At 34.9% G+C, this 15,751-nt stretch overlaps 1 protein-coding gene across 3 annotated transcripts in view; it reads right to left on the bottom strand.

Moving 5' to 3' along the window:
* Positions 1–15,751, bottom strand: part of KCNH7 (potassium voltage-gated channel subfamily H member 7) — a 477,505-nt gene that overhangs the window by 131,857 nt on the left and 329,897 nt on the right. For all 3 annotated transcript variants that reach the window (XM_003921927.4, XM_074399586.1, XM_074399587.1), the window contains one exon: positions 11,693–11,907. In XM_003921927.4, the coding sequence (XP_003921976.1) occupies positions 11,693–11,907 (215 nt within the window). The remainder of the gene's footprint in view (positions 1–11,692; positions 11,908–15,751) is intronic.

Genomic DNA, 15,751 nt, shown 5'->3' with positions numbered 1-15,751 from the left:
GGGAAAAATATTTTTGTTTTCCTCATGGAAGCCCATGAATTAAAAGTAAATTGATCTCTCTCAAAATTAAATTTGTTTTTGTCTTCTACCTATGCCTGTTTTTTTTTTTTTTGGTCATGGAAACTACATGTTTTCCTAGCCCTGCTTCTTGGAGAGCTATACCCTGAGGCCAATAATCCAATTAGGGGATAGGCAAATGAAAAATCGTACAACTATTAGATCTTCTTTGTCCATGTAATCATATATGTGTTAGATGTGTGATGGTTATATTAAAAAGAACTCCAATTAATTGGCTTACAGAAAAATAAGTGCTTAGATCAAATATGTTTAGAAGGAAAAATAAAACCTATAATGCCTTTGGGTTCATGTGACTTTAATTTTTTAAAAATAAAAGTCTTAAGTATTATTGGTAAAATACAAATGTCTTCAAAATGTAAATATGTAGTCTAAATTATGCAGGTCAGATAATAGGTTTGCTAAATGTTTTAAGGTTATAAGCTGCTTTGGCAGCTTATAATGCTTCTTTGGCATTTGAGAACTGCTTAACTTGCCTGCTTTACAATTTGGTAAGGCCTGGGGACATATGAATTAACCACATCCCTAACTATGCTGGAAAGAGACCTTATCTATGCCTAGAACATAATAACTTACCAGGTTTTGCACTAAAATTAAAAATTGCTAACAGTTGCCATCATAGCCATGTAATTGAAATTATTGAAAATAGATTTATATGTAATTTGTGTAAGGAGAGTAAAATGCATTTTTAGTAAAAGATTATAAGAAAGCATGAGGAATGTAAATTTTTGCCTAGGGTTAAAGGATTGTTTTGAAATAGGTAAGATAAACCCTAAGGTTTAAACAAATGGTGGAAGATTTGTAAAGAATAATCCTGCAAAAGAAATTCTGTGTGTGAACATATTGACTAACTTCAAAAAGGTATTATATAGTTTTTCCATAAATTGTGTAAAATAAAGGCACAGCAAGGTGTTCTTCAGGTACTGATACGTTCTTTAACAAAGATTTGTAAAGGGTTATAAAAAGGTTTACAAGAATCTTACCTCATAGTCAACCTGGTTAAGATTCTATACTCTTAACCATATAATTCTATAGATAGAATTATCTATAAGGTTTTATTTAAAATTTGGGGTTGATATTAATAGTAGACTAATGCTTTTGGTTTTCTCTCTCTTGAACAAGATTTTCATGTAATAGTAAAGAATAATGAAAGGTTTTTGCCTTTCTTAAAATTTTTGAGTCATTATTTTGGCTAAATAAATAACAGGGTAATTGGGAATTCTATTTCATAATATCAAGTGCTTTGATCCTTTACCCTGTTTGGCGGGCTTCACAAAATCAAACTTCAGTTTCAAGGTTGTCTTTCCTGACCCCTAACTTTTAGATGCTGGAGAGGGCTTCTGGAACATCCAAAAGTGAGGTAATCAGGATTGTTTGATATGTTTAGTTATGTGGGATTTCCAAACTGATGTTTAATCTTCTTTAGGTTATATTTTAGTGAACAATATCAGTATATGTTTCAAAATTGTAGGGGATGTCTAAAATTCTAATGTGTGAGTATATGCTGTCAATCATAATAAAGGTTATTATGTTAAGCTTTTGTAAACCACAGAAAAAACAAAATTTATTTGTCAATCATGTTTTTGACTATAACTATCTTAGATATTTTGTCATTCATAGACAATTGTTGTCTTGCTTTGATCCTTTGTAAAAAATGGTTTATAATCAGCAATAGGACTTGGACAGGAGCTCTTAAATGTAAGTTTCTGGTATCTTTGGAGATTGTGAGATGGGAATAGAGGGAAACATATGAGACTCATGAAGAGCTGAAATGCTCATGAATATCAAGCAGAACAAGAGTTAACTGGCTGGACTGAACTAATGGAAAACTGAAGGAATCTTTTAACTTATTACTTAAAATGTTGCCGATCCTTGTTTTGTTTTCAGAATCAAGGAAACTTATTTTGAGCTATTTACAGCCTTTGATAATTGAGTAAGGTATGCTTCTGTGAACAAAATTTGGAGCATGTTTGTTTCTTTCTGCCTGGCTTCTCCAGAATTTGGAAACTATTTGTGAGTATTTTTAACTTATGGCAATATAGTTATTTGCAGCATTGCAATAAGAATCCATTTTCTTTCTACAATAGGTCACAATTGGAGAAATTGGTTGTTTTACCAAGGCTTTGATTGGAAGGATGTGCTTCCCTTTAAGAAATCAAGCTCGACCTGCAGAACCAATAAAAACTCCTTAGGAACACTGGCATCATTCTACACAGTCTTCATACAGGGTTCCTAACCTGTGGTGAGTAAAGAATGTCACTTTCCAACAGGCCCAGGAGCCGTATGTTCTGAGGACCTCAAGAAGAGAGGAATTTGCCCAACTCATAGGTATTTCAGAGTACAAACCCATGGCTGAACTAGGCTTTAAAAGGTCTTATCTGAGATTCCTTGTAGGACAGAGTTCCATCAAAGCCAATTTAAATGCCTATGTGAAATATAACTATGCTTGCTGCACTTTATGCAGAAAATCAAACCAAGTATAAGACTAGTGTTTATTTTACAAATAACTCAGTCCTATCATGATTTATTTTTGTCAAAAATGAGGACTGGAGACAGAAAAGTTATGTTTCCAAACTTATACACTTGTGATTCCATTCTAATCTCATCAGTTGTTTTTAAGTTTTTGCCTACATTTTAGACTAACCCTGCTTATTCCTGTGACCCAACCAGCGATATCCAGCTGCAGCTCAGAAGAAACAAAAGGGCTGGGTAATGTAAAAATCTAGATCATTATTTTAATTCTGGGCCATTATCCTGCAAATCCTGCCAAGTGATAGAAATAAACAGGGTGCCCATAACCTGGAGGTTTCTTTGTTTGGGAAAATAAGACCAAGGGAGCTAACCAAAGCCAAGCCTCATATACCCAAATCGTAGCAGGGATAACTATAGCCACAGTTATTTGGGCATGTTGGCAGTCTTGGAATTGTTCAACTCTACTTATTCCCCAGTTTCATTTTGATTTGTGTCTTCTGATAACCCAAATTGTTTCTTCTCGCTAAAAGGCCATTGAACTTCAAATGGCAATGCAAATGAAACCATGCATGGATGTGCCATTCTTCTAGTGACCCTTAAACAGACCTCAGGAGGAGCTCTGTCACTTTTCCAAAAACAGAACTCCCTGTCAGCAGGAAGCAGTTTAGAATGGTCATTGTCTACTTTCCCCAAGAGGAATTGGGGTCTCCACTCCTGAAGAAGGGAATGAAAGGAATTAGCCAGCTTTCTTTAGGCAGACAGTAAGGAAACAGTCCCTGGAGAACCTCTGACCAGCCCTGCAAGTGCTTACACCAGACGTTTTGTGCAGATAAGGGGCTTGCCTAAGCATGGCTGCAGTGGACTAACCGGATGGCATGGAGCCACCTGGAATTCACGTCTTATACAAATAGGGAACCCAGCCCCATTAGCTTCGATATATAGGAGCCTTTGTATTCAACTGAAAATGGGAGAAACTGAGAACCTGCTTTCAGAACCCCTCTCTCTTTGCTAAAAGCTTTCCTTTTGCTTAAGAAGTTCTACTCCACTCATTCTTTGAGTATCCATGTGCCTACTCTTTCCCTGGTCATGAGACAAGAATCCAGTCCTAGCTGAGCAAAGGAGCAAAAAGTCCTACATCAGTATTGTGAATTTTGTTTTTATTAATTTCAAGAGTGAAGAATCAGTGAGTCTTCATACAAATAATTGTTGAAAATTTGCCTGTTTAATTAAGTGTAATTTTTAAACCATGAAATTATTATGGAAAAGTATTGCTATATATACAATCACTTTTAGTTTGTTGTATCTGAAAGATGTTTCAGATCCTGTCATTGAAGAAATTTAGGACTAAATTTATCCAATTTGAAGGAAACTACAGAACACGTTAAACTATTTTGTACTAATATCTATGGTCATACCACCCTGAGTACATGCAATCTCATCTGATCTCAGAAGTTAAACAGGGTTAGTCCTTATTAATATTTAAATGGGAGAAACTTGGTACTCATAAGCCTGAGATACTAAATAAATCAATATTATTTATTCGTTAAAATATTTTCATTACAAGTCAGCCTACATTCCTAAAAAAGTACTAAATCATAAATGCTTATTTTGGATTTCTATCAAAAATAAATATAAATTGAGAGAAACTGAATTACAATGAAGATAGAATGAACCTGTTCACAATGAACAAAGTTCAATATAAGTAATAGGCCATAATCTTTCAGCTCTTCAAGTCAGTAATATCAGAGTGGTTTTGCTTTTACTGTAACTGAGCAGCATACGACCAAAAAAATTCCCATCCCATTATTCTAATCGGAACTCCACATAAAGTAGATGGGATGTAAATTTAAACAAGAGACTGTGCTGGAAATGAATGTCCATGGAAATGATAGCTTTGTAGGCTTCTTCAAGAGTTTGAGGAACTTTGGAGAAAATCTGCCACTTTGTCTTTTCTATTTTTGTGAACTCACTTCTCTGATTAGTTACTACTAACCATTCAGATTGGAACATTGGGTGTCACAGTCAAATGTTACAAATATGTCCAACTGCCATAGTTACTCCTGAGGAGATTCAGGGGACAAATGGGAAAACAGAACAGAATCATAAAGAGGATATATTTTAGAGACTGAGAACTTCATTTTTGGAATCAGATTACCTCGGTTTGAAGGCTACTTCTATCATTTACTATGTGACCTAAGCAAGTTGCTTCCTCTCTCTAATTTCTCCTCTGTGAAATGCAGATGATAATAATAGCACTATCTCATAGCCCTGTCATATAGATTAAAATTGATATTCCACTAAACCATTTACCACTGAGCCTGGCACATATTAAACACTCAATCAATGTCAGAAATTATTAAAGTTACCATAATTCTACTTTCATGACAATAATATACTTACATGAATCTTAAATCTTGGGAATCTATTTTGGCTCTAAAGTTCTACATAGACTTAAAGATTATATGGCCTTTTTAATATTCAGAAATTTCTTTGTGACCTAAGCTATTTTGTGATTAAATCTGAACTAATTTTCTTAAGTACTTTCCTTAGTAGAGCTATAGGAAAATTCTACTTGTGGATTAATAGTATATTTTTTCTCATCTGTTCTGCAGATTAAAATCTTCTGGTTCATTAAGGTCCCTTCATACATCTTATTTTCTCATTATCTCAAAATGGGTTTCCACTGAATTCACCAGACATTCCTCTTAGCAATAAAGGCCAACTGATAGAACTATGTGGTCACAGTTTGACCAATACTAAGTTTAAAGGAAATGTAAACTATCGTTCTTTCATAATATGGCTCTGTAGCATTTATTAAATTAGCATGTGTAAATGCTATATACTGTTATGTAGTGTTTTTCTAAGTAATTTAGAATGTCTTGAGTATCTATACTAGATTTTACATTTCTTTGTTTCTAGAATCTACCCATTACCCAATGTGGACTCTGTGTGTGTGTGTGTGTGTGTGTGTGTGTGTGTGTGTGTGTGTGTGTGTAAAGACAAGGGGTGTGTGCATGTGTGTGGTTAATGCTGTTAGTTTGAATTCCTATCTTTATCTCTGCAATGGGCCACTGTTGTTTGACTCTCTTGCTTTACAGGCTTGTTTCTCCCACTACGTTTTTCTGGTGTGACTGTCAGTCAAGGGGCTATACTTCTTCCACCACAAGGATGAACATAGGGCCCAAGTTGGTCAATGAGAGTCGTATTTTTCTAGGAATAATATGGACACTGGAAGAGAGAAGGTCCTTCTCCCCAAATTACTAACTGTGAGCACTGAGTGAGACAGGAGAGTCTGAGGAACTTTGCTGTTAGGTGGGGAGTGCAATCAACACAGAAGAAAAGGGAAGACTGTCACAAGTTATACAAAAATGAATGTAGCCCGCCCCAAAGCAGATCTTTCTCTGTACCTTTCAGTAATTTGGCCGAATAAACTTCTCTTTTCTTTTCACTTTTTGCTTAAAGTGGTTTGAGTTGGATTTCTGTTACATGCATTCTGTTACGGTATTGACTGAAACAGTCTCATGTGGCTGGCCAATAAAGATTTGAAATCCACAGTCCCATCTTCATAAACTATTCTGATACTCTTATTCAGGAAGAGTGGTCTAATACAAAACTTGTCAAAGCTGAACATGACAACAAAATGATATATTTAATCCTAAAAATTAGCACAACATCCAAACTAAACTAGCCTCAAGAATAACAAAATCATAGAAGAGTACAAAATTGTGGTTTACTTTTATTAAAATGGGGCAAATATAGCCAATAATTTGATCTTCAATTGAGAAGTGCAATTGCTTGGTAAAAGGAGACCTTACCTTAGTTCTCCGCCCAACTTTTCTTACAATTCATTGTTAACTCTCCACCACTCCACTGGAATTTGGTAGAAACGGCCAGCCAAGGGCTTGCCCCCCTGAGATGTACACTACTGCACATCAGCCTGTACTGGCTGGACTGTAGTGAAGGAAAAAAACACACACACATCTTCTGAGAATTATATTCTCTTTTCTCCAAATAAATAAAGAAGGTCAGATGAAATATGGCATAATGAAATATGACATGATGCATTCCAGAAGATTAATAAGGTCAAAGAGGCCTATGGATCCCAAATAACAGGAAGAACTGGAGTCTTGCCTAACAAAAGGTTTCAGAAAGAAGGCATTTTGCTTTGGAGATTTTCGACCGCAGACTTACTCTTGCCTCATTCAACCCAATACCCTCAGTGGTTTATTTTTGAATCTCTTACAATGCTACTGTATGTCATGTAATTATACTAGACACTAATCATACAAACACCTCATGCTTCATTGATTCTTTGGTACATAGAGATCCCCACATATGTTTCACTTCAGATTTTTATTCCTTATCTTAGAAACTTCTCAGCTCCAAAACTCACTTAAGAGTTTATATTCTCCAAACACTATCCCAAACTCCCAATGCAGGTAAAGCTTCCTCTCTCAGCACTGTCTGCACACTCTGTGTTTACCCATAGAAAAATACTTTACATTGTATGATAATACCAAGGTACTGTACTTGTCTGTCTTCTTCAAGATTCAAAGGTAGAGATTTGCCTTTTAACTCTGAATTCCCAGCACCTGGCACTGTGTGTGTATATATCATATATTGATATACATTATGTATCACATATAATATACATATTGATATACATTGTATATTATATATAATACACGTAATACATGTATATTATATATACATATGTAATATATATAATCCATATATAATATATAATATATACACATAATATATAATATATTGTATTTATATATGTATTATTACATAGTGTGTATATAATGTAATATATAATGTATATCAATAAATGCTTTTGAATGTATAAACAAACACTCAAATGGACAACAAACAAATGAATGAATGAATGAATGATCACATAGTCCCTACGTTGAAGGTCACTCTCACTGAGGAGGCCAATAACTAATTGCCTAATTCTAATTTAATGTAATAAAGATAAGATTCAAGTGGTGAGACAGAACAACATCTATGTCTTTTTCTCTTGATGACTGCTCTATTGTTTGTGCACTGAAGAGTGTTTACATTTATTGTTGAATAATCTATAAACAAAATCTCGACTTCTTTTAAAGAATTACCACACAAATCTATTATGTGAATAAAATAAGCAAGAACATTTGATTAAGAAAATAGTGCTGTCTGCCTACAGCATATATATTGAAAATTTCCTGACAAGAATATCCATGCAGGCCTAAAAAAGAAATAAAAAAGACAAGTAAAGTGTTTTAGTTATTAGCAAGTTGTTTTTGGTGACTAGAGGACAACTGATGTTAAAAGTAGTAAATATGGCCGGGTGCGGTGGCTCAAGCCTGTAATCCCAGCACTTTGGGAGGCCGAGGCTGGTGGATCACGAGGTCAAGAGATCGAGACCATCCTGGTCAACATGGTGAAACCCCGTCTCTACTAAAAATAAAAAAAATTAGCTGGGCATGGTGGCACGTGCCTGTAATCCCAGCTACTCAGGAGGCTGAGGCAGGAGAATTGCCTGAACCCAGGAGGCGGAGGTTGCGGTGAGCCGAGATCTCGCCATTGCACTCCAGCCTGGGTAACAAGAGCGAAACTCCATCTCAAAAAAAAAAAAAAAAAAAGTAGTAAATATGAAAATATCAAAGATAGCTGTAATTAGGAAATTTCACAAACACAAAATAAAGTATATAATCCTAAAAATGAGTTATTGAAGAGCTCTGCTTTCAAGTGCTTAAATAAAATTTCAAGAGGCTATGCCTGCAGGAGGAAGTTCTTGATATTTGGTCTCTACATTGTTTGGTTTGACATGTGAATGATTGGAAGGTTTGTTACTGAGAACTAAAGGGGGTGCGTACAAAGAAGATAAAGCATTCCTACTGAAGCCTTTTTTCCCAGTTTGTGGTCACAGCCTTTATTCAGGCCTTATTATTTCTAGCAAGGACCATAGCAACTTAAGTGTTTTACCTGCCTCCAAAATTTCCTTCCATTCATTGTATTTTTTACAGTGTAAAAAAAAAAATGAACATATAAAATATGATCAAAATTATGATCTTCCAGCACCTTGAAAAAGTCTTTCACCTGCATTGTACTGCAAAGTACCTGCATTGTACTTCACCTGCAAAGTACTCCAACTGGGGTACTTTGGAAAGTAGGAGGGGATACTTCACAATTTGTGGGAAGTATAAGAAGCTTTAGGAAAACTCTGGAGTTTTTTAGTGGGCTTCAGGGTCACTCAGTGGTAAGTAGTCATCTTAGTCCATTTGGGCTGCTAAAATAAAATACTTATCAACTTGGTAGCTTACAAACAAGAGAAATATATTGTCCACAGTTCTGGAGGCTTTGAAGTCCAAGATCAAGTTGCCAGCCCATTTAGGGCCTGGTTGAGGGCCTGCTTCCTTGTTCATAGATAACCTTCATCTTTTCATTGTAACCTCACAGTGCAGAAGGGGGCCAAAGAGCTCTCTGGGGCCTCATTTATAAGGACACTAATCCCACTCACAAGAGAACCATACTCATGACCTATTCTCAAAGGTCCCGCCTCCAAATGCCATCACCCTGGTGATTATGTTTGAACATGTAAATTTTGATGGAGATGCAAACATTAGGTCTATAGCAATATTTTAAAACATTTTTAAATGTTAAAACATTGTTGTGTTACAAAGCTAAATGTGAAAGTCAGAGGGCTTTTAAAGATAAAGCATGAGACCAGAAAACATGCAAAGCTTCTGATGGAAGCTGTTGCATTTTACTCGGACCCCCAAGACATTTATGTGAAAAGGTACAAAAGGATTATTTTGAAGGTAAATTGTCCAGACCCTCTTACCCGCTCAGAAGACCACTTGTTCTAAAAAGACATATGGGCTTTAATGCCTTCATAACTTTGTTATTACGTTTTTTTCTACCTGAAATTCTTATCCCTACCCTTGGCTAACTCTTCCATCAATTTATGCACTCTTTCATTCAGCAAACATTTGATGAACTCCATTCTGCCAGGGTTCTACTAGGCCCTCATGATGTAGGGATAAAGAGATCCTTCAGAGATGGTGAGGAGAGCAGGGGGATCATACAAGAATATTAATAAACATAATAATCACCTGACATTGCTTGTTATGTACTTAGCAGTGTGATGAACACTTTCCACATTTCTATTTAATTCTTATATCAACTCTGATAAATAAGTTTTCCCAGTCCTGAAATTTGCCTTAATGTCACACAATAAATGCTGCTTGCATTCATGATGTACAATAAATTACTGAAATAAAACACAATCCAGTTTGACTCTGATTTATGCTCTTGAAATTTACTGACTATGCAGTTTGATGTGACCCTCTAGAGCTGGCTTAAGTGTTTAATCCTGTCTCTTTTTCCTCCCTGTAAATTCTTCCCTTATAGAATAATAACTTTCTCCCTAATATTCTTTATTATCATGTATTTCATTATTGATATTTATATATACGTTTCCTGTCCCACTATCTGGGAAAGCCCCTAGAGCAGGTGCTTCTCAGATCTATGTGCGTGTGTATCACGCTCTTCTGGCACAGTGGATCTGCTGAACGTGGCAGGACAGAGTGGCCTCTGTGGTGAACAAGCACATCTAAAACTTGCTGAGATCACACATAGCTACCCACAGGCCTTAAGATGTGTTTTGTTTGACCTAAGAAAGTTCAAAGCATTTTTTAGTTTGTCAACTTTAAGAAATAAAGATGTTATCTTAAATTCTGCATTTCCAGCTTCTCTCTTAAAATGGAAAGATTGGCAAACATTCATTGATTGGTCAAGTATTTCTGCCTAACCACAATTAGCTAGAGCTGTGCATCAGCTGTCTGCTTGAGATGAGGCCACAGTCCCCACTGCCATGCTGTGCTTCTCTTTGAATTTGATTCCCTTATGCACTTTCAGGACCCTGACCCTAGTGTTTCCAACTTTTCTTCTGTCTTCTCTTAAGTCTCTTGATTTCTATATATTCATATAATGGTAGGAATCTATAAATAATACAACTTTTAAAGTAAAAACAGATGAAAGGAAAATACAAAGGGATGTTAATGCAATGTGCATAACAGTAAACTGTTACTAAATGTAAGTGAAATGCTGAGAATAGAAAGCCCCATTACTACATAAATATTAAAATACATAGAAAAGAAGCTCTCAAGAATGGCATGTGTAAGTTCTCATCTCAAATAAATATAGACGGCACAGGTCTATTTATAACTTGCTAATGGTCTTTTCATAGCTGTTTCAGCTCACACGTAAGAGGTTATCTGGAACGGTACTATAGTGTTGTTTGTAGTCATTACAATTACAGAAAAACTTCTTTAATTCAAAAACTACAATGTTTGGGATGGAGAATGGGGGCAAGCTTGGATTTGTATTGTAGAGAGTTTATGCAAAGATTTGCAAAGCAAATACACTGAGTAAATCGTTCGTAAAAGAACTGCTTGCTCGACTAATTTTAGAGTTATAAATTCCCAGCAATGTAAGTGCACTGCAAGCAAAAGCTACATACTGCTTAAGTTGGTATATTGGTATAATAAGTAGAAATCATTTCTATCTACCCTCTGAAGCAGTACTCCTGCTAGACATAGCTTTTTATAGTAGTTCAAGTTGCAGTATTTATTTGAAAACAGTAAGGTGTTGTTCCAATAAAATGTGTTGTTTCACTGACTTTTCATCATCTCAGACAGCTCTTTTCCCCAGGTTAACTGACTTAGATCTGACTCTTTTTAGTAGGGCAAGTGCAAAAAGGAAACCATAGTTCAGAGAAAATCCTAATTAGTCCCCTAAGCTTCAATAGACACATACATTATATTAAAAAAAACCCATGCTATAATAATATGAGAGTTGGCAGCCAAACAATAAGTGTCCAAACATGATGAATAGCAGGTTAACCACCTCTATAAACGTAGGAGCAACCATGTCATGTTAGCCCAGTTTTGCTTAGTCTTGTAATAGACAAAATCATAGTATATAGCTTTATTAATCTGTTATATTAACGAGTTGCCCAACATCTCAAGGTATTTAGGAGTACAAATAAATGTCTTACCTCTACTGATAGTCATTTATAAGAAAAATAATACATCTCATGGTGCAGAAAACAACCTGTAAAACAGTTGAAATGGATAAGAAAATTGTATCCTACCTGGGTCACTTTCTCTGTCACATTGTGTGTTCGATCTTTAACCTTGGGTGCAATAATGGTTTTATCTGAAGAAGGAGGAGATGAATTCTTTTTCTCAGTCTTGACATCTGAAAAATTCAGAGTGAGCTGTGGAATCTTGTTGATGGTGCTGTATTTGTTGAGGTTTGAATCTGATGTGGATCCCAGGAGGCTTGACTTGATATGATTAAAGGGCCCTAAAAAAAAAAAAAAAAAGGAAAGTATTTGTAAGAGTAATATAAGAAGATGTAGAAGAAAGAGACAGTTCTGAATGCCCTGCTAATGATTCATGACCAATATGATCCTGATTTGAGTGTGTTAAATGCAGCCAGCTTATACCTGGACACGGGGCTTAGGGTCACCTTAGGCCACATGGACTGGCATGTGAGTATCTGAGAATAAGATTGGGTTCTAGTTGTGCACCCAGAGAGGCAGTTCTAGCTGCTAATTAGCTTCTTTCATTAAAGGTTGGACTAAAAGAAAAAACTACACTCTCTGTTATTGGTCAAATTCTACCTTTAAAGTTGTTTAAAAATTCCATTTTGTAATTTGAGGATTATTTGAGGAAGTACTTAGCTATGGTTAAAGTCACATTGCCCATGAAAGTTCCCAAATGGGCTGTTTACCCTGCTCCAATCTGGATTACTCCCCTCTCCGTGTCACTGAGGAGTGACAAGTCCTCTAGGTTCATGTTTCTACTACCTGTATGAGATGCTCCATAGAGCTTCTAAAAGAGTGAAACCCAGATAGAATTACAGATAAAGCTGGGGAGGGTGAAAGGCCATTTCTGTGTGCATGTGTGTACCCTATTAAAAATTCTAGGATCATATGTGGAATTTTTAGATTTTTTTTTCTTTCACTTATATTTAAGACTTGACCACTTTCTGAGAAAAACAAAAGGTGCTATAAAAGCCACACAAGAAGAATGCTCTGGCAAACACAACTTACAGTAGAAGTGACCACAGCTAGGTAATAGGGCATGTTTGGAGCTGATAGTACCTAGCCACTTCTCTAAATCTTTCCTACAAAGATAACTTGGCAAGATGGCAGGACTCCTGGTTTCCTTGTTGAGGGAGTAGACTGACTACCTATATCTTTCTTTGGGATGACTCTGTTGTCTGTTGCTTATTGAGAATCAGGAAATTTTCTGAGAAGCATCTTGTGTAATGAGCAATATTACATATGCTGTCATTTAGCTCTTAAAAATTAACATCAGGGAGAATTTTATAAAAATCATGAGCTCCCTATTTTTGTACCCCAGGAAGTGGTTAAAACATACAAACTGCATCAATAAACTAGTTAGGCAGCATATTTTGCCTTCTGTTATTTTTTTCTTTGTTCAAAATGAAGTGAACCCATTTTCAGGATTGAAGTGTATTTTAAGCATCAAGCATGGTATAAATGCTTTAAAATTAGACTTAAAAAATTTGCCTTTTGGACAACAATCAATCAACTCAGGCCAGATACAATACTAAAAAAACAATGCCCATCATTTTGTTTATAGTCACTATGGGGGAAAAAATCACACTATGCTTGTTTATTAAAGTCCACACTTTCTTATTATAAAAGTTTAAAGTAATCTCAAGAAATTTTCATGTATTTAACAAATACTATGTGGCTTGAATTGCATTTCTGCTGACTTCCTGAGTCTTATCCATGATAATGACCAAGTCCATCTAGAAGAAAAATGTTATGAGCTCTCCAGGCATTTATTGCCTTATATGTTCTTACTTACATATAGAACCTTACTCTCTTTTCTATTTATACAAAGATAGAAATGAAAGCTAATAGTGGCTACAAATTAATCTAGCCTTCAGATAGTTCTCTAACAGAAACTCCATTCTTCAGGTCTTTTTAGATGTCTCCAGCCCACATCACTAATTTATTTTATTGTAATGCAAACCAGGATAGTGTTTCCCTGTCTGCAACGTTCTATAGTTGGGTTCTAGGTTTTATATCTTAATATTTATAATTTTTGAATTATGCTGGGATTTCAGGTTCCTTAGATATTGTCTTTTCACTGATTTTAATGTCATAATTTCACTCCTTAGGTTATTTAACTAACAGGGATACTATTAAGAGATTATAGGTGACAGAGCTCAAATATATAGTTAAATTGTATTTAAAACCCTTAAGCTCATCTTTCCAGTCTCTTTCCGCATCATCCTTCTCTATGCTGCATTTCCATAGTAAACTGTCCACAGAGTTGCTTAAAATTTGAGCTAAAATCATGGATCATCGATGTCATCACAGATTCTATGATGTTGATAGAAAGACACTGTGTGTGTACTTCAATTGCCTTTGTGACCAGTTCCAATGAACTCCACTGAATGGGCTGCACTTATATAAGCATGTGATTTCAACTGTGGTAGTATTTCACTCTAGGGGAGATTTGTGGGGGCATTTTTAGTCATCACAATTATGAAAGAATTTCAGTGTCACAATTATCCTGCCTTAAAGAATTGCCTTACATGTCTCAAGGGCATTCATGTAGGTGAAAAGCCTGTTTATTCATAAACTGAGCTTTAAAATGAACTACTTCACATATAAATACCACAATGTACTTTTACATGAGGTTAATATAAATTGAAATTTCTAGAGCTGCAACTTCCATGTACAGGTAAGAATATATATTGTTTTATTCAGAATTTTATCAGAAATTGTTTACAATTTTGGAAAATTATGCCACTTTGAGCTACACTCCTTATGGCATTTGAGTGGCCAATACAAAATTTCAGAGTTTAGATTACAATCTGTGTTTGGATCTGTCATTTGTAAATATGTAAGCTAAGAGATTTGAGTCTTCTTTATCAGTGTTGGAACCAAATATTATTAAATTTGCAGAGAATTACTAAAATCACACTAATAAAGTTCCTTCAAAAAGATTTCATATAAATATCCTCCTATATATGTAAAGTGATACAGAACAATGAAAAGAAAACTATGTCTTAAAAAGGATACACTTGAAATTATTTATTTGTCTTTGGGTTGCCTGTTGGTTTTCAATCTCATTCTCAAAATTCCCTGGAGATCTGCCACAACTTCTCTATAATGTCTTAATTACCATTTCATTTTCCATTCCATCTTCTGTTTCTCATTACATAGCAAAACATGTTTACAGGATTCTTTTTATGTATTAGAGGATTAATATATGTCCTGACATCTAGCGGGATTTCTTTCTTCTGTGCAAGTCACTACTATTGCATTATATCTCATAAGGTATCATTTTAACACTATTAAAAGCAAGAGCTAGATCATTTGTGAGAATACCATGCTCATTATTTTCTCTTCAGTTTGTATTGGTATATTAATCATAATTCAATTTTAGTTACTTCCCATTTTAAAAACTCATATATAAATAAGTCTGATGTAGTTCTTGACTCCAACGGTGGTTTTGTTTATGCTGCCCATCCATACTTCTGCTGTACCATTTTATCTGGTACCTGTATGAATGTTTTCTCATGTACTTATTGCTTTTAAAACCACATTTTCTTCATATGTCTGATTATTGCATTATGTTTTCTAGTGTAGTTATATTTGAACACTAACATATTGAAATAAATATTTTATTATAAACTGCTTTTATTTCTCTCATATATTACAGTTAGGGAATCATGTTGATATTTTAGAACTAGGTTAAATTATCTTAGAGTTCCATTTCAGGATAGCAAAATAAGTATAATAAAATATTTGTAGAGACAAGGAGACATTGGATCTGATATGACTGAGAAACTGGTTGATAAAATGTCATACTCAGATTTGGCCTCAGAATTTGCAACCTCATTGCATTCACTACCTGAGCTTCTCTTATTTGCTGGTGAAAGAACCTTCTAAACTAGTACTCTATTTTTTTCTTTTTGGCTTAGTCTTAAAGAGTTAATCCAGATTTTCTTTTAATATACATTTTAATTAATTCAGCAAAACTTAAAATATTATTTAAACTAACTTGTGCATGCTACTTAGAAAAGACATTTAAAATTTATTTAATGCTGTATAAAAAAGATAATTATGCTTCTTTCTACTGATTTTAAAGCAGATGTT

This window comes from Saimiri boliviensis, chromosome 5 (assembly GCF_048565385.1).
Source record: "Saimiri boliviensis isolate mSaiBol1 chromosome 5, mSaiBol1.pri, whole genome shotgun sequence".
Lineage (NCBI taxonomy): Eukaryota > Metazoa > Chordata > Mammalia > Primates > Cebidae > Saimiri > Saimiri boliviensis.
This window is presented reverse-complemented; position numbering and strand designations above follow the sequence as displayed.